Source organism: Carcharhinus amblyrhynchos, chromosome 10, assembly GCF_965287045.1.
Source record: "Carcharhinus amblyrhynchos chromosome 10, sCarAmb.v2.hapA, whole genome shotgun sequence".
Lineage (NCBI taxonomy): Eukaryota > Metazoa > Chordata > Chondrichthyes > Carcharhiniformes > Carcharhinidae > Carcharhinus > Carcharhinus amblyrhynchos.
Window position 1 is genome coordinate 42,023,203 of NC_137333.1, and position 18,745 is coordinate 42,041,947.

Genomic DNA, 18,745 nt, shown 5'->3' on the forward strand with positions numbered 1-18,745 from the left:
CCTTCAATGATTTATGAACATATAAACGAGTCCCTCTGCACCCCCCCTTGAGAATTGTACACTCTATTTTATATTCTCTACATTCTCTCAACTAAAATGAATCACTTCTCACTGCTCATTCATCTGCCACTTGACTGCCCATTCCACCAACCTATGTCCTTTCAAAATTCAACATTATCCTCTGCGTAGTTCACAATATTTTCAATTCCCTCATGCCGCAAATTTTGAAATTGTGCTCTGTACACAAAGGTCTAGGTCATTAATATGCACGATGTAGAGATGTTGGCATTGGACTGGCAATGCCAGCATCTCTTATCAAATTTGATTCTCTCTAGTATTTTGTTGAATCTCAGGTTGAAATAAACATTGAGGCATTTTAAAATATCATCAGATTTGGCAGGTAACTCACTGACAACTTGCCATTGCAATGGTGTCAATTATGATTTGAGTAAAAAGGCGTGTTTAATTCTTCTGATTCTCTTTTTTGGCCTGCAACAATTTCCTCCCAAGAATCAAAACCTGTGACTAAAACACTATCAACCACTCTCATCACCTGAGCTACTGCTTATGTTGGCAATTTTGTATTTCTGTCTATATACGCTGTTTGTGAACCCATCTCTCCACTCACCAGATAAAGGAGTAGCGCTCTGAAAGCTTGTGGTTCCAAATAAACTTGTTGGACTTTAATCCTGTATTGTGACACTTATTAATATACACCAGGTAGAGCAGGGGTCCTTATACTGCAGAACTCCACCATAAACTTCCCTCCAGTCTGAAAAACAATAGTTCACCATTACTCCCTACCTCCTGCCACTCGGCCAATTTCATATCCACATTGTACTCTTCCTTTTATTCCATGAGCTCTAACATTGCATGCAAGTCTGTCATGTGGCACTTTATTGAATGCCTTTTGAAACTCCATGTACAGTACATCAACAGCATTACCCTCATCAACCCTCTGTTACCTCTTCAAAAAACTTCAGCAAGGTAATTAAACATGATTTACCTTTAGCAAATCTGTGTTGCCTTTCGTTAGGCAACTCAGGTCTGCACAAGTGACTATAAATTTATAACAAAATTATCATTTCTGGAAGCTTCCCATCACTGAGGTTAAACTGATTAGCCTGTAGCTGCTGGGTTATATTGCACTGTTTTTGAACAGCATCACCTCCAAGTCTAACCCGCTCATTCACCTCCCCATTCAGTCACTAATATTCATTAATAGAATTGCCTTTAAATAACATGGCAGCTACTATCATAAAAAGATGGTGTGTCCTCCCCGTTGCCCCACCCCATGCCCTGCACTGATGGAGTTTCCCAGGGACAATGCATTTCCTTGATTGGAAAATTCCAAAAGAAACACTCTGCAGTACCAGTATTGGAGAGTTTTTGTGGTGGTAGCAATGCATTCGGAATTGCTACTGCTCAGATGATTTAGGCCTACTTCCTTTCCTGGAACAATAAACAGGAAACGAGCACAAGCCAGTTTGTCTACAAAGTCATTGCTTTATGGTATAAATTTACACAATACATACATACACATACATTTGCACATATTTATGCAAAGTTAGAATCTGTTGATCACATGATTTTGTTTTCAATAGAAACCTAAAAGTATTTTATACCTACACTTTTACTATAAAATGAAGTTCATTATTTTTTGTACTTGGTGGTGGAGATGTTAAAAAAAAACACTCATTCATAATGGTAGCTTTCAAACTAGTGATATATAGTCAACAGTTCAGATAATATTAGCCCTGCAAAAATGTTTCAAGTTGTATTCCAGGCAACAGAGTGGAATAAATTTAACTAAACAACCTCGTGATGCTTTTGCTTAATTTATTAACAAGATTTTAGCCTGTGCCTGGTTACTGTTCCAACTACATAACCTTAAAGGAGATCGGAGAGTTTTGTATGGAGAAAAACATCTAAATATTTGCCTTTTAAAACAGAAGGTTTGAGTTGGTTTCAAATAAATTGTATAAAGTGCTTATGACTGTGTGCTTAACTTTTCTTCTTTTTTCTTTGTTTCATTTTAATTCCCTTAACCTTCCCTCTCTTTTCAAACACAGATTTAGCTGTCACTAAAACACTATCACTACTCTCATCACTTGAGCTGCTGCTCATGTTGGCAGTTTTGTCTTTAGTTTTATCCATTCCATCTTTCCTGCGCTTTTCTGGGGTTTTCCTTTTCAAACTCATTACTGTGGGATATTGCTTCGACTTAACCTCAGAATCATCTGCTGCAGAATCTTCAGATATTTTAGATAAATTTATGGGTCCAATAAAACCTCCTCCAGAAGGTTGTTCTGGAGCTTTATGTATTTGCTCCCTTTTTCTGTGCTGTATTTGGGAATTATTTGATCTGCCTTTGATTCCTGATGTTCCTTCCTGCTCCTTCTCTTCCACTGCTGAATTAATAGCCGCTTTCGTTATAACAGCAGTTTCTTGTGTCTCTGTTAAAGCTTCTTGTTCTTTCCTTAACATACAAGTAACAGCCCGGCGAAGCCTTTGGCTTTTTATCGCTTGCTTTTCACGTTGTTCCATTCTGAAGAAGGAATCAATACGTAGCTGGGACTGCAAAAGAAAGAAGAGCAATCCGCAGAACAAATCTATATTAACAAGCGTCTTACTGAAAAATGTTTCAGTACAATAAAAGAAAAAAATAAGAAGCTTAAGTCTCTAAAACAAGTCAAAATATAAAATTACAGGTGCAAACGGCAGCATTTTCTCCCCTTAAGTTGGAACATTTGTACTTCAAATGAAGCCTCCCTTGGAACCTACCCGATAGTGAACATAACAGAGTTAACAGGGGCAAATTGGACTGCAGCATGAAATTTTACACTCACATCATTATTGCTGGGAGTCAGATGTATAGAAAAGAATTGCAGAATGCTTACAAGCACAGAAGGAGGCATTGAGCCCATCATATCTATGCTGGCTCTCTGTGAAGAGCTACCTCATGTGGTAAGAAAGTCCAAGAAGCCACACGGCTTCATGAATGTCAAGGAACTAGCCGAGCAGTATGAGGCTAACAAAACCACCTGGCTGACCTCCAGTATTTTGGACAATTGCATACTGCAATTGTCTCCATTAAAAGTCTTCAAATCTATTTCATTTTGACATCATTAGGGAAAGGGTCTTGTCTTTCCGCATTAGATCAGAAAGCAGAATCTAGCAGCACAGAATTGTGTTGTGACTTACTGCGACACCTTTACTTTCTCAGGAGCTAAGGAAATTTGGCATGTCTGCATTTAACATTTCTAACCTAATGCTGAAAGGTAAGACTCTCACCAATTTTTACAGATGCACCGTAGATAGCATTCTTTCCGATGTATCACAGTTTGGTATGGCTCCTGCTCTAACCAAGACAGCAAGGAACTACGAAGGGTTGTGAACAAAGCCCAGATCATCATGCAAACAAGCCTCCCATCCACTTTCCTCTGCCCCAGAAAAGCAGCCAACATAATTAAGGGCCCCACGCATCCCAGGCATAATCTCTTCCACCATCTTTCATCCAGAAAAGGACACAAAATTCTGATCTTACGTACCAATTGACTCAAGAACAGCTTCTTCTCCACTGCCATCAGACTTTTAAACGGATCTACCTTATATTAAGTTGATCTTTCTCTACACTCTAGCTATAACTGTAACACTATATTCTTTACCCTCTCCTTTTCTTCTCCTCTACGCTATGAATGGTAGCTTTTCCTATATAGCGTGCAAGAAACAATATTTTTCACTGCATCCCAATATGTGACCATAATAAATCAAATCAAACATGGTCCATTCTGACCTCCATTATAAACTTATTTTATTTATAGATGCTGTTTGAATGCTTAATACTGTGTTCAATGTGACTCTCTCCAACAGAATTCTTATCAGAGTTTTGTTAAGACATACCTGGTGGTTATTGAGTTGCTTCATTACAGGTAAAAGAACTTCATCAGTCTTCTTCCTGGTCCAGCCAAAACGATTTTCACAAAATTTGCCAAAAGTTAAAGATATATTTTACAAAGTGAAAAAAGATGAAAAATATATAAGCGAGGATCAAATCTTATAAGTTTGGACAAATACGACAAATTATTAAAATACGAGTTAACTAAAAAGAGTTGGTGGCTGTGATCTGTTTAATATTCCCTATCTTTTCTCAGCCTAGAACCTTTTCCAGTGAAAGTGTGGTTGGCTATTCTGATACTGGCCAATTTGTGTTTGGGTTTTGTCATGAACAGAATGTATTTGCTCTCTTAGTGTTGGTAATCAGTTTGCTTGGTATGGGAAGAGGTGCATCTTCTCTCACCCTTTACAGTGTGTACTCCAATTAAATAACTCAGTGGCGAGCTTTTGAGAGTTTAAAAAATAAAGTTATTTATTCTTTCACTTCAAATTAACGCAATGCTGCATGCTCAGTTTCATGCTCACGCTACACACACAAAGACTGGATTCAGATAATGATATATTTTCACAGATAAATTTATTAAGTCTCTGAGTTATGATTTCTCATCTCTCATGTGACATGCCTGTGGCTTCTTGAATTAAGTCAATGATTTAAAGTTGCCAGTCTTCCCCTACGGCATATCCTCCCCACCTGCCACAGATAAAATACCACTAAGGTGGAATGAGGATGTTAGGTGGTCATTAATTGACTACTTAAGGACCTCAATTGTCAAAGGAAGGTAGATCATTAGAGTCAAGTGAGCTGCTTTATCCTGGACGGTGCTGAGCTTTTTGAGCGCTGTTGGAGTTGCACTTTTTTAGGCAAGTGGAAAATATTGCATGCTCCTGATTTGTGCCTTGTAAATTTGGACCGGCTTTAAGGAGTCAAAAGGTGAGTCACTTGCCACAGAATTTCCAGCCTGGAAGCTGCTTTTGTAGCCACAGCATTTATATTGTTGATCTGGTTCAGTTTGTGGTCAATGGTAACCCCCCAGAATGTTGATGGTGAGTGTTTAAGCAATGATAATGAATGCCAAGGTGAGATGGTTAGATTCTTTCTTGCTTGGGATGATCAGTGCTTGGCACTTGTGTGGCACAGATGTTACTTCAGCCCCACGCCCGAATGCTGTCCAGGTAATGCTGCATATGAACATGGATTGGATCAGCATCTGAGGAGTTACACATGGTCCTGAAACACTGTACAATTATCAGCAAACATCCTCACTTCTGACTGTTTAATGGAAGGAAAGTCTTTGATGAAGCAGCTAAAAATATTTGGACCTAGGACAATATCCTGAGTTATTCCTTCATCTATGCCCTGGGGCTGAGATGATTGACCTTCAACAACCACAACCATCTTCCTTTGTATTTGATATGACTCTAACTCATGAAGATTTTACCATTGACTTCAGTTTTGCTAGGGCTCCTTGATGCCATATTTAGAACATAGAACAGCACAGCACAGTACAAGCCTGTCATCCCTCAACGTTGTGCCAAGCTATGTCTGAGCCCAACATCAAGCTATCCCACTCCCTATCATTCTGGTATGTTCCATGTGCCTATCCAAAAACCGCTTGAAAGTTCCTAAAGTTTCCGACACCACTATCACAGCAGGCAGTGCATTCCACACCCCAACCACTCTGAGTGAAGACTCTACCTCGGACATCCCTCCTATATCTCCCACCACGAACCTTATAGTTATGCCCCCTCGTAACAGCTACATCGACCCGAGGAAATAGTCTCTGCACGTCCACTCTATCTATCCCCCTCCTCATCTTATAAACCTCTATTAAGTTGTCTCTCATCCTCCTCCGCTCTAAAGAGAAAAGCCCCAACTCCCTCAACCTTTCCTCATAAGACCTGCCCTCCAAACCAGGCAGCATCCTGGTAAATCTCCTCTGCACTCTCTCCAATGCTTCCACATCCTTCTTATAGTGAGGTGACCAGAACTCTCACAATATTCCAAATGTGGTCTCACCAAGGTCCTGTATAGTTGCAGCATAACCCCACGACTCTTAAACTCAAACCCTCTGTTAATAAACGCTAACACACTATAAGCCTTCTTCGTGGTTCTATCCACTTGAGTAGCAACCTTTAGAGATCTGTGGATATGAACACCAAGATCTCTCTGTTCCTCCACATTCCTCAGAGCTCTGCCATTGACTCTGTAATCCGCATTCAGATTTGTCCTACCAAAATGAATCACGTCAGGCTTATCAGGGTTAAACTCCATCTGCCATTTTTCAGCCCAGCTCTGCATCCTATCAATGTCTCTTTGCAGTCTACAAGAGCCCTCCACCTAATCCACTACTCCACCAATCTTGGTGTCATCAGCAAATTTACTAACCCACACTTCAGCCCCCTCTTCCAAGTCATTGATAAAAATCACAAATAGTAGAGGACTCAGCACTGATCCCTGTGGTACAATGTTGGTAACTGGCCTCCAATCTGAAAAATTTCCCTCCACCACCACCCTTTGGTCAAAGGTTGCCTTGATGTCTGTGATTTTCACCTCATCTTGTGGGCAATTCTCCCAAAAACGTTTTGAGTGCCGAATTAGTGAGAAAAATGGTGTAAATCACGATTGTTTTCTCAGTGGGAGTTCATACTAGAATCTCCCCCCTCTGTGCAATGCAGAAGTCAAAATCGTGAATCTCATTAAAAGCTCGGGGTCTGACAGTTCCAGAATTCTGTGCATGCATAGTGGCCCCAAACTATCAGCCTGCAGTTTGCTGGCCAGCTTGGGGCCCATACAAGGCTGCCCCTCCACAGCCCAATCATGGCTCCCACAACTATTCCCGGGCTGGCCCTGACTCCCTCCTGCCCAAGGGCACCTCAATCTCGAGCCCTCCCCCCAGCAATGATGACCCCCTCTGCAGACACCCCCCACAGGAGGCAGAATCCTCACCCTGGCAGCGAACCGCCCCCCACCTCCCCCCCCCCCCGCCACCAACCTCCCAATGGGAGGCAGAACCCCCTTCGATTGCTGACGCCTCTCCAGCCCTGACTCATCCTGCGCAGAGCAGCAGTGGAACCCCCCCACCTCCACCGATTGCCCCCAGCTGGCTCCACCTCCTTGGCCCCACCCCTTGCCACTGCCTCCCTTGGCCCTGCCACATATCCAGTGGACAATATCAAAGTGCCCCCTGAGCATGGGCACTCTGCCCCTTGGGCACTGCCAGGGTGTCCATGTCCAGGGGGTACTGCCTCCCCACCACCTGACCTCCTGGGAGCTCCCCCCCCAACTGCCCCTCTTTACTCCAGTGGGGTTTCCCGCTAGCTGTGTGAAAGTGGGGAGCTACTATAAACCCTGCCAAAGTGAATTTGTGCTGATGGGGTGGAAGATGCTACAGGGCCCTGGGAATTCAGTTCCAGGCCCGATAATTACATTTAAAACACATTAAAAATAGATTAAAATAATTTACCTAATGTTCCTGCCAGTTTCCCGCATGGTCCTGACCATGCTGGATTTCCATTGCTGGGAGATGCGTGCACGTCGGGAATGCATGGGCAAATCCCATGAATTGGCCCACATGCAAATCTCTCAGCTCGACCTGCCAAAAAATTAGGTCAGCATGGGAGAATTGCCCCCTTTTGACTTCAGTTCTTGTGTTTATGCTGGGACCAAGGCTGTAATGAGGTCTGGAGCTGAGTGGTCCTGGCAGAACCCAAACCAAGAATGAGCAGGGTATTGCTGTATAAGTGCTGTTTGATAGCACTGTTGATGACACATTCTATCATTACTTTGCTGATGATGACAGTAGGACAGTGGTTTAACAGTGCACGGAGTGGGAACCGAAGGTAATGCAGCTCATTCTCTGATCACTATTAGATGGGTAAGAATAGAATCAAGATACAGTCAGCCAAAAATGGGTGTCACTATATTGATATAAGAATGTCATTATATTCTTCACCATTCAATTCTCTCAGGAGCATTTGGAAATCTCACTCAGGTACACACAATGTGTATAACATATTGCACAGTGTGAAATACTAGATAGCTAATTGAACAAATATGGTCAATAAAATTATGTTTATTTTATAAAAATAATAAAACCCTACTTTAGTATTATTACTTGTTTGTACAAAAGGATATTCTCTGATCTCGTCCAGGTCTGGCCTACCCCAGGACAGTGATACCTTAGATTCATCTACAACTGGTTTCAGATATTCTTCTGCCACTGCTGGATTTGGAAAACCAGGGTGAATGTCGAGATGTCGCAGTTTTTTCTTCACTTTAGTATCACTGGGATTGTCTCGCAGTTTTTTATTTTTCTGGGCTTCAGTCCACCAGTCTCTGAAAGACAACTCATTTATTAATTCTATGTTTAATGCTTCTTAATGAATGTAGCTTTTTCATAGAATTAGCTCATAATATCTAGAACATGTATTTGAAGATTTAACATTTTTCAACACATGCAATATAAATATATTGCGTGTATTACCTCTCCTATTAAAACAAATCATTTTACACTTGCCTGCATAAAATTTAATCTGCCGTATGTCTGTCTATTCTACCAGCTTGTTTATGTCTTCGTGAAGTTTAACGCTATCCTCCTCACATTTCACAATACTTCCAAATTTTATCATTCACAAATTTTGAAGTTTGCCCTGAACATCCAAGTCTGGAGGCAGAATCCCTGCCCCTGAGCCAAAAGCTCTAGGTTCAAATCCCACCTCAAGACTTGATGGTTAAGGAAAGTGCTTTCTGCTGTGGCTTAACAGATTGAATGTTAACTTGCAAATCCTTCCAACACATATTAATGGTATGTGGTGAGAACAAGAGAGCTTCTTGGTCAGCCGTGTGATGGAAATAAAGAAGGGCCTCTATTATCTTTATCATTGGCTCCAAACTACAACATGCAAGCAAAAGTGCATTTTGCCACAGCCAACTTGGATTCCCTAAATTAACTGTAATGTGTGACCACATCCAAGTCCAGACCACTAGCTTATACCAAAAAGGGCTGTGGCCCTAACACTAACCTGTGGGAAATCCTCTACAGACCTTTTGCCAGTCCAATAAACAACCATTCACCAGTGTTTTCTGATGTCTGTCACTCAGTTAATTTTGTATCCATGCTGCTTCTGATCCTGTTATTCCACAAGCTTAACTTTGCTCAGAAGCCTATTACGTGGTACTTCAAGTCACTTTTAGAAATCCACGTAGACTACATCAACTGCATTACCCTTATCCATGCTCTGTTAATTCATCAAAAAATTAAAGTGAGTAAAGTGACTATTAATACTGTCCTGGATTAGCATTTCTAAAAGCTTCCCCATCACCAAGGTAAACTGATCAACCTGTAGTTACTAAGCTTATCCTTTCACCCTTTCTTGAAGTGCAACATTTACAATGTTCCAGTCCTCTGGCACCACCATTGATTGAAAGTGGATTGGAAAATTATGGTCGGTGCCTCCGTAATTTCCACCCTCACTTCTCTCAGTATTCTTTGATGTATCCCATTTGGTCCTGGCCATTTAATCAACATTTCAGTCTAGCTAGCCTATCTAATATGCCTCTATCATTTTTTAGCCCATCCAGTGTCTCAACCATCTCCTTTTTCACTGTGACTTAGCTGCATCTGCCTTTACTAAGGACACCACCCTTTCACTATTTATATACCAGGCATAGAGAATGTGTATTTTTTGTTCTGAGACATTGTAGGACTATTACAAAAAACATTGTATTTTTGACATTCAAATTTCTAGTTCTATGTAGAATCAATCCACTTTCAACTGTAAGCTTTCAAATCTAAATGGTCAGTTCTACTACAAAATTTAAATATGAAATCAGCATAGCATATGCAAGTCCTAACTAATTTCTGTACTGCAGATGACAACTAATTGTAACAATTTTTATGCATTTACACGAGCATCTTTAGAATACTACTGAAATAAATTGCTTTTAGTGAAGATTGTCCTATTACAGTTGTCAAAAGGGAACTGTAGAATGCAATTTGTCATGAGGACTGGAAGATTAGGAACAATGTAATTATATTTTCTACAGCCACTAGTTTATAAGATTAATACTCAGGAAAAATTCACGCAAACTTTGGGCAATTCAAGATGCTACTGATATCTAATGCATGACAAAGATAGCTGTTCAGCTGGTTCCACATCATTCCATTTCATACATACTAAAAGCTGCAGGTTACAATGATAAAAATAGATATAGATAATCAAATGCATAATGAAGGTAACAATGCCAGTCTTGCAGTGACTGTGGGAATGTATCTGTAGACTGTAACTGGTCAGGGCTGAATAAAGTCAGTGGGAATGTTAGCCTAGTCAATTGCAATTTCGTAAGTAACTTTAGAGAGCTCATGAACAAATCTCAGAGCTTAATTTGTTACTCACTTTCCTCATGAGATTAAAAATATCTCATAGTAAGTAAGGTAAATGTTATGTTGACAATGGAAGGAATGAATTGAAAGGGCCAAATGGCCTTATCATATTCACATTCCATCCCCATATTGTTGACCAGAAAAGTCAACAGGATAGAAACTGTGATCAATCATAAGTATGTTTTATCTTACCGAATTTGAATAAGAGGTTCCAGTCCAGGTCCAAGGAATTCATTCAGGAGTTCCATTGCTGTTACATAACCCACACCAGGGATCCCTTCAGTGTAGTCACTGCCCAGAAAATAGGCAAGGTTTATCAGCTTTGTTCTATCAAGGCCTGAAATACAGAGACATTTGCCAAAATTGTTTCCACTGTTCCTAAAATACTATATTAGTAACAAAGAAACATTAGTCTCCTGGACAGCTGTCTGAGACTAAAGCAGACAGTTTACAAGCTCAATGTTGTATGTGACTCTGAAAAGTACTCTTGCACTTCTGCCTTTTGACTAAGATCAAGTGTTGTATCGACATGCTGTGCTTGGTTGAAGTCATTAGGTTACATTTTAGCTTCATGTGAAGCAATTTTTAAAAGCGACATCTCGGGCTTTTGGCTAAGATGCAAATGAGATCAAGCCTTGGAGGCGGAGCTATGCATACTCCAGTCAGCTTGGATCATGTAAATCAAGCCCAAGACAGTCGGTAAGAACCATGTCTTGTCAGCTTGGATCGGGAATGTCTCAACTTGTTGAGACTCTGAATTGGACTTGATTTGATTGAATTGGAATAAAAACAAAAAGAAATTCTGAGGTTTTTGTGCGTTCCCTATTTTAATCAGACTACCATTGGTGGCTATGCTTTCAGCTATATAGAGCTTAAAGTTCTGGATTTTATTCCTAAACCTCTCTGCCCTTCCACATCTCTCTCTTCCTTTAAGTCGTTCTGTAAACCTAACTCTTTAATCAAGCTTTTGGCCATCTGTTCTAACATATCCTGAGGTGGTTTGCTGTCAAATTTTATTTGGTAATGCTTCTGAGAAGTGCCTGGAGATGTTTTATTACATTAAAGGTGCCATGTAAATGCAATTTCTTTTGTAGCTATGAACCTTGTACAACACCTAAATACATTGAATAGTTTCAAAAAGATTTGAAAGTTAGCTGGGTTAACACATTGCAGTATTTGTTTAATATATTGAGTCTTAATTTAGTATTTCATATTGCCAGTGTAACGTAGCTTCAGAGTAAGACATCAGCCACAACGCTGTATCATGAAACAAATAACAATGCTGTTCTATTGTCTCCCAGGGCTAAAACTCTTTGGCAACAGCAATAAGACGTGATAATTAGTTTGAATGAAAGGTCTTTTGCAGCTACGTTTTTGGATTCAGTGGATCACTAACTCCTGAGAGTGGACGTCACAACTCTTCTGTACCAAAGGAGACTTGCACTGCCCAACACCCATTTCTAGCCATTTCCAGAGCTGTAGCAATGATTCCCCCTTGTAACCTTGACAGTTGTTCCTTTTGCATGGTCTCCCCATCGTATGTTTACAATATTTTTAAATATAGATCCAGCTGATTCCTGGTGAGATAAAGCTGGATATGCATACAAGATGATCAGAGGATTGGATAGCATACAAGATGATCAGAGGATTGGATAAGGTGGACAGTGAAAGCCTTTTTCCTTGGATGGTGATGGCTAACACGAGGGGACATAGCTTTAAATTAAGGGGTGGTAGTTATAGGACGGATGTCAGAGGTAGGTTCTTTACTCAGAGGGTAGTAAGGGCATGGAATGCCCTGCCTGCAGCAGTCGTGGACTCGCCAACTTTAAGGGCATTCAAATGGTCAGTGGACAGCATATGGATAACATTGGAATAGTTTAGGTTAGAGGGTCATTAGATTGGTTCCACTGGTCGGCGCAACATCAAGAGCTGAAGGGCCTGTTCTGCGCTGTAATGTTCCATCAGTTATTAAATTGCTTCAAATGAATATTCAAAGCTGACTGGGCTCACTAAATCCAATCAATACCACTCCACCATTGCTTATACTGTAACATCTCTAGTCCAAAATGCATGGGAGCAAGCTATTCCCGGTTTCAGAATTTATTAGATTATAGAATGATGTCAGAATGTCTAGATGTAAATATTTAAAAACTAATGGTCTTAAAGCCTTAATAAAAATTGTTCACTTATCCATATGCTACATTTTTAACATCTGCATTCTGAGATACAGTAGTGCTGAATCTGAGAGTTGCTTAGGTCTGGTCAAAATAATTCTGGATAATTGGTGTTTCTGAATAATTAATTTCCAGACTAGAGAGGTTACAGTATAAAACGAAAGTAATGAACATGTGATGGGTTCTGCAATGTGTTGCCATCCTACTTTGCTACATTATCCTACTGAACCTACTGAAAAACTGCCCTTGCAACTTTCTGTTTACAATCTTTGTCTCTGTTCTTTTAATGCCTGTATTTGTTTTGGGTTCACAAGTCAAAAGGAAGGTCTAAAATTGACAAAGCAATGATGAATGTTCATGATCTGGGACTTCCTAGCGTAACGAATGAGTCTATTGATGCTGAGATAATGGACAGAATCGTCTGCTCTTGCAGATGACGAGGTTGGAGGTGGGAAGGGCATGTAATTAGGCAGGATAATGGTGTACCCAAGCACCACAACCTTCCTTCCTCCATCCAAATTAAGTTCGAGGTGGAAAGTTCCATAGCTAACCCCCCTGCCTTGCTGTGCATTGAGGCTCTTAAGTGACCAATTAAGTGACAACTCTGGTAGCTGATATTCCTGCAACAGCCACTGCCTCAACTGTGGCGCTGCTGAGCATGGGGGCCACCAGCCTCTTGGTAAGTGAGACTTTGTCTGTGGGGTCTTGATTCCAGAGGGTTACCTGCCAATGGTCCCGGCTATCTGACCGGCTTGTGGTCTGGCGTGAGTACCTGAAAAGAGGCAGCGTGGGTCTCTTGCGGGCTCTCCCGCGGCAGATGAGACCCCCTCATACTTTAACAATATCCTGCCCATTGTAATGAATTACTTGGTATATTAAATTTTTAAAGAAACAATGGGCAGAATGCTATGCTCCCACAAGGTGGGTTCTGAGGCTTTTGGGGGCAGGGAGAGTAAAATGGAATTGATGGGATTTTCCCAAGACATTGCCCACCCAACCCAGACGCAATTTCACATTTGGGTGGGCATGGGAAACCTGCCATTCACCTACAATGGGCCTTAAGTGGCCACTTAAGCCTTACCCTACTCAGCCTCAATCTTCAGCTGGTGGGAACGGGTCCAGGGAGGGTGGTAAGTGGACATTCCCACATTTCCTTATAGGAAGGGGTGGGGGGGGGGGGGGGGAAGTGGGGTTGCCTCACTCTGAAGGTCACTTCAGAGTAGTGGCAACCCCAACCACCGCGCCCCCCCCCCCCCCGCCCCCCCCGACTCCCTCCCTTTCAGGAGTTCCTACCCTCCCAAAGCCACGTTTGCTACCCTCTGCTGGGTTTCCCTCACTCTCATGCTGTAAGGCCATCTGGGAATTGATCCCAAGCACAGCACTGCAGTACCACTTCTGGCCATTGCAGCAGTATGCCTGGCTGGGTTGAAGAGCCGCTCTCACAGTCAGGACTTCCTTCCGAGGACAGACGGAAGTCCCACCAACTGCCAAACAATGTTCAACTGAGCATTAAATTGCATCGGAGTGCAAAAGTTGGCGTCTGCCGTTAGGTGCTGATTCCCAGAGAGATTTCCCCGCCGATCGCTTGCCATCCTCGAAGTTTTACCCAACATCTAAGCATGACTTATTAACATTTTAATCACCTTTCTTCTCTTTTTTTGAAAAACTGGACTGAACACACTTTGATCACAATCCTTCAACGTAACCATATTTCCTTAAAACTTTTGTGGAAACTTGAGTAACCATTTCAAAAGGAAAAGTAATATTTTGCCATTGTAGTAATATACACATCATTTGTTTGAATAACAGATAAATGATTTCACATCTATCGATTTTAATCAGGTTGATGTCATGTTGAAATATTGAACAAAGCAATTTAATCTGAAAGTATTAAGGTACGAATGTTGCCCAGTGTATTTCAACCCAGAAGTTAAAGATAAATTTGCAATGCAAATAAAATCATTGCTGAAAAAATCTCATTCTAATTTATCACTGTATACCCCTTATAAGAGATCTTGTAACTGAATGATTTATTAATCTTTCTATATATCTATCTTTTACAAGCACATATCCCAAAGCAACAAATACTGTAGCCATGTTTTCATTCTAAACAAATGAAAATGACAGGCAAGAAAAGATGAATTGATTCATTAAAACTCCACCACATTCATGCCATGGCTTGATACTTCTTACCGCATTCTCCCCCCACCCTCACCATTTGATGGAGACATAAAAACTGGAGGAAAATGGAAACACAATCAGGAAAATTCCTCTCAGACTGCCTCAGGCAATCATTCTAAACCAGACCAAAAGCTTAATTTCAAACTTAATAATTTACAGAATTCTTTGCTTACCCAGTTGGTTATGAACATGGATGTACTCGTAATACTCCACATACTTGTCTTGACTGAAGAAATTTTTGTACACGTGACGTGCTCCAAACAGCCATATATCACTGTCATCAGTGATAGTTCCACTGGTTTGATCAGTCAGATCCAGGTAAGCACACTGTGCTTCTGCCTCCGTGGGAGCAACAATATAAGGAATGCCAAAAAGTCGCAGCAACTCCTATAAACAGGATAAACCAGATTAGCAGTAAATATCAACTAATTCATACTTTACAGCTATAAAGGTAATAATTCAACTTTCTCAGTCTAAAAGGTTGAAAACACTCATCATAAAAACCTATACTACCACTGCTGGCTTTAGGCAGAATTTGCATTTAGCTCATAAATCATGGGTCCATTACTGGCAGTTGGAATTTCTAAGCTTCTTGGTGCAATGACAGTGACTGGTTCTGACATGGTGGACGAACAGCATTCAATGCTAATGCCGCGGTTCCAATCCAAAATGGGAAATCCAGCCCATTCACTTTGAATGAGATTCAGTTAGTACCACAGGTGCCCTGGTTGTAGAAGCAAGAGATATACAGCAGAAACTTAATTTTTGGTTACATTTTGTTTTATTAATAATGGTGCAGCTGTGACTGCTTGCCACAACTTCAGGATAAAACTAATAGCAGCTTCTGCTTCTGAATTTGTACAGTTAAATGCAGAATCTGGAATTGACACTGTGACACTGTACAGATGAAAAACATCAGGAGTAATAGTTTTTAAACAGCAAATAAGGAATTATATATATGGCTGACCAACCTCACTGGCTTTGAAAACTTAAATTTAAAAGTGCAAGGTGATTAGGGATTGTGACAATACTGTGCCTTTCAGAAATGTATTTTAAACACGTTCCTCAGTAGGATGCTTCTAGCAGTCCCCGGCATTTTATCAGAGCCATTTTGTCTACAATGGGTATTTTCATTGTTACTGAAACAGTATAATTGATGCTGTGTTTGATTTAATCTAAACTAATGCAGTGTTCTGTTATTTTAGGGTTCCCTTGGATTGCAGACTAGAGCTTAATTGGGATGATTGACAAGTCAGGTCATTTGACTGGAGACAGCTAGGCTTTCACAGAGAATTCTAGCTTAGTTGCTGTTTGGAGTCGAGAGAGAATTTTGGGATCGGACATGTCCCCTTTTCTTTGTGCTCTAACACTTTTGGCTCAAGTTCAACCCTTGTTGCTCCCTGTGATGCCTTGCCTTTATCTTCTGGCTTATTGTCTTCAAGAGAGAGAGAGAGATAGCAGTGTCTCTTTTTTCCTTCTCTGGAGTTAGAGATTCTGCTGTCTGAATGTTGCTTTTTTTGAAGCTGCAGAGCAAGATATTCTTTAGTGTCTGAAGTATGAAGTCTGTAGTCTGCTAGAGACTAGGTTTACTTATCTGTTTTGTTGTCTTGAGGAAATAACCTTCTCTGAAAATTGTTGTCCATAGATGTTGAAAGTTGAAAATCTAGTATCACGTGAGCATATTTGTTTCAGTGCTAACTAATTCTGAAGAAGGGTATATGTCTAGGGGGTATTGCTTTAAATTGGAACAACTGAGATAGCTAGCTGTTAAGAATTATACTGTCATGTTTAAGTCTTGTAATTTGTAAAAGATACGCTAATTCTTTTTGTTATATTCTAACTATAGTCCTAAATAAACTTTGTTTGGTAAAAGCTTCCTAGTGTGTCACTTGAATCATACCTGTTATGAAACACCTTATGCTCACTAATGCCAAAATGAAATGTAAAACTTAAGGTCCAGGCTAACTTCACAAAACATCCTGGAATTTCTGGCCTGGGCCTTAATAGAACATTACAGTATGGTACAGGCCCTTCGGCCCTCGATGTTACGCCAACCAGTGGAATGAATCTAATGATCCTCTAACCTAAACTAATCCAATATCATCCATATGCCTATCCACTGACCATTTGAACGCCCTTAAAGTTGGCAATAATAGAAGGCAAATGGAATGTTGGCCAACACTGCAAGGAGAATGAAATATAAAAGTAGGGAAGTTTTCCTGCAGTTATACGTGGCATTGGTAGGACTACATCTGAATACTGCATGCAGTTTTGGCTCCATATATGAAAAAATATATAATTGCGTAGAAGCAGTTCTGAAAAGATTCATGTGACTTATTCCTGGAATGAGGAGCTTATCTTAAGAAAGGCTGTACAGGTTAGGCCTATCCCCAATGGAGTTTAGAAGAATGAGAGATTATCTTATTGAAGCATATAAGAACCTGATAGGGTAGCCACCAGGAGGATGTTTCTACAAGTGGGAGAGATTGAACCAGTGGACAGTTTAAGAATAAGAAATCTATCATTTAAGACAGAGGACGAAAAATTCTCTCTGAGGTCATTGGTATGTGGAATTCTCTTCCCCAGACAGCAGTGGAATCTGGGTAATTGAATTAATTCAAAGCAGAGTTGGACTGACTTTTGATAGACAAGGGCATCAAAGGGGTAGAAGGTAAAGTGGAGTTGACAGCACAGCCATATCAGCCATGGTCTTATTGAATGGTAGATCAGGCTCTAAGGGCTGAATGGCCTCCTCCTGCTCCTAAGTTGTTCCTAGATCTCAATCCTTAAAAGTAATATTGCAGACTTTTAAAGGTGATTAATATACTTTAGATTCTGTTCCTCTATTTAATATTTCTTCCTCAACTCCATGCATTTGCCTCAATCTTCATTTCGTTTCCAATTCAGTGATTGAAATGCCATTTATATTTCCTGACTTTATTTCCAGCATGCCTCAGTGAGGATTCTTCAATCTGATGAGCAGCTCCTCTGTTCTTAGGCACCACACTCTCCCTGGCAATTCAAACAAATACTAAAAAAGTGGAAACCTCAGCAGACAATCCCTCCAAAAGACACTGGGTAACTAAACGGAAGATGACAGATGATCACAGCAAAAATTGTATTTAAGGAGATGGAGAAAGGCAGAAACTTCAATTAAACAGCAGAGAAGCAACCTAATGTACAATTTGATTTTACTTGGCTCAACTAGTCTACAAAAGAAAAGTCTATTTAAGCTCAAGCATCTAGGTAACACTAGAAAAGCAACATCTGTTATTCAGTTTATGTATTAGATTCATCACTAGCGCACCACAAGCTTATGGTTTTACCTGACTGTCCAAGTACATCTGTCCTGTGACAGTTGCAGCAATACGTTCCTGTTGTTGCTTCCGAGACTGTAAGCCAGACTGCTCAACAAACAAGTTGTTTTCCAGGTCTTCTATTTCACTCTAACACATATGAAACATAAAAAAATGTTGTATGGAACCAAATGGTTGATTTGAGAATGGCAGATAATATGTTGCTTCAATATTTTATTTTTTAAAAACATATGCAGAGAACACACATTTTTTGATCAGCAATGCGATAAGCACATCGACTGAAAAATTTGATTTTTTTCTCTCCAGCTTTTCTGATATCTCTGGAACATACACTGACTGTAGCAGAGAGCAGGCAGTGAACTGTTCTTAGGCCTCTAACTGTTGCTTTAAAATCAACTGACTAGGAGAAAATTGTATTCAGCATAGCTGTCCCTCTCAAGATTCTCTGACAACTTGCAGGGAGACTTACTACCTTCTAGGAATAGTAAATCAGAAATCAGAAACACAGTTTGGTTTAGGACAGGATCTCCATCTCACCATTACATGTCTTTTGTTACTTCATGTCAGCAGTATTTATCATGTGACCCTCCACACAACTTCAACCCATTTGAGTGACTGGACCTGGTCCAGGACTATGTTTTTCAGCCCTGTCTCTGATGCTATCCTCTGCTGCACTAAGCTCAAACAGCTGCATACAACATTTTAGGCCTATTAATCCATGATAACATACCAATACAGTGTAATCTCCAATGCACTGGTCACTCACATGGGTGTCACAGTCAACAGAATGGCC

At 40.5% G+C, this 18,745-nt stretch overlaps 1 protein-coding gene across 1 annotated transcript in view; it reads right to left on the minus strand.

The window, feature by feature from the left end:
- Positions 1-1,493: 1,493 nt before the first annotated feature.
- Positions 1,494-18,745, minus strand: part of ercc5 (excision repair cross-complementation group 5) — a 130,716-nt gene continuing 113,464 nt past the window's right edge. The window contains exons 21-26 of the mRNA XM_080198022.1: positions 17,962-18,081; positions 14,809-15,022; positions 10,473-10,617; positions 8,031-8,233; positions 3,904-3,986; positions 1,494-2,577 (exon numbers count right to left, since the gene is read on the minus strand). Coding sequence (XP_080054148.1) covers positions 2,005-2,577; positions 3,904-3,986; positions 8,031-8,233; positions 10,473-10,617; positions 14,809-15,022; positions 17,962-18,081 — 1,338 coding nt within the window. The 3' untranslated portion in view covers positions 1,494-2,004. The remainder of the gene's footprint in view (positions 2,578-3,903; positions 3,987-8,030; positions 8,234-10,472; positions 10,618-14,808; positions 15,023-17,961; positions 18,082-18,745) is intronic.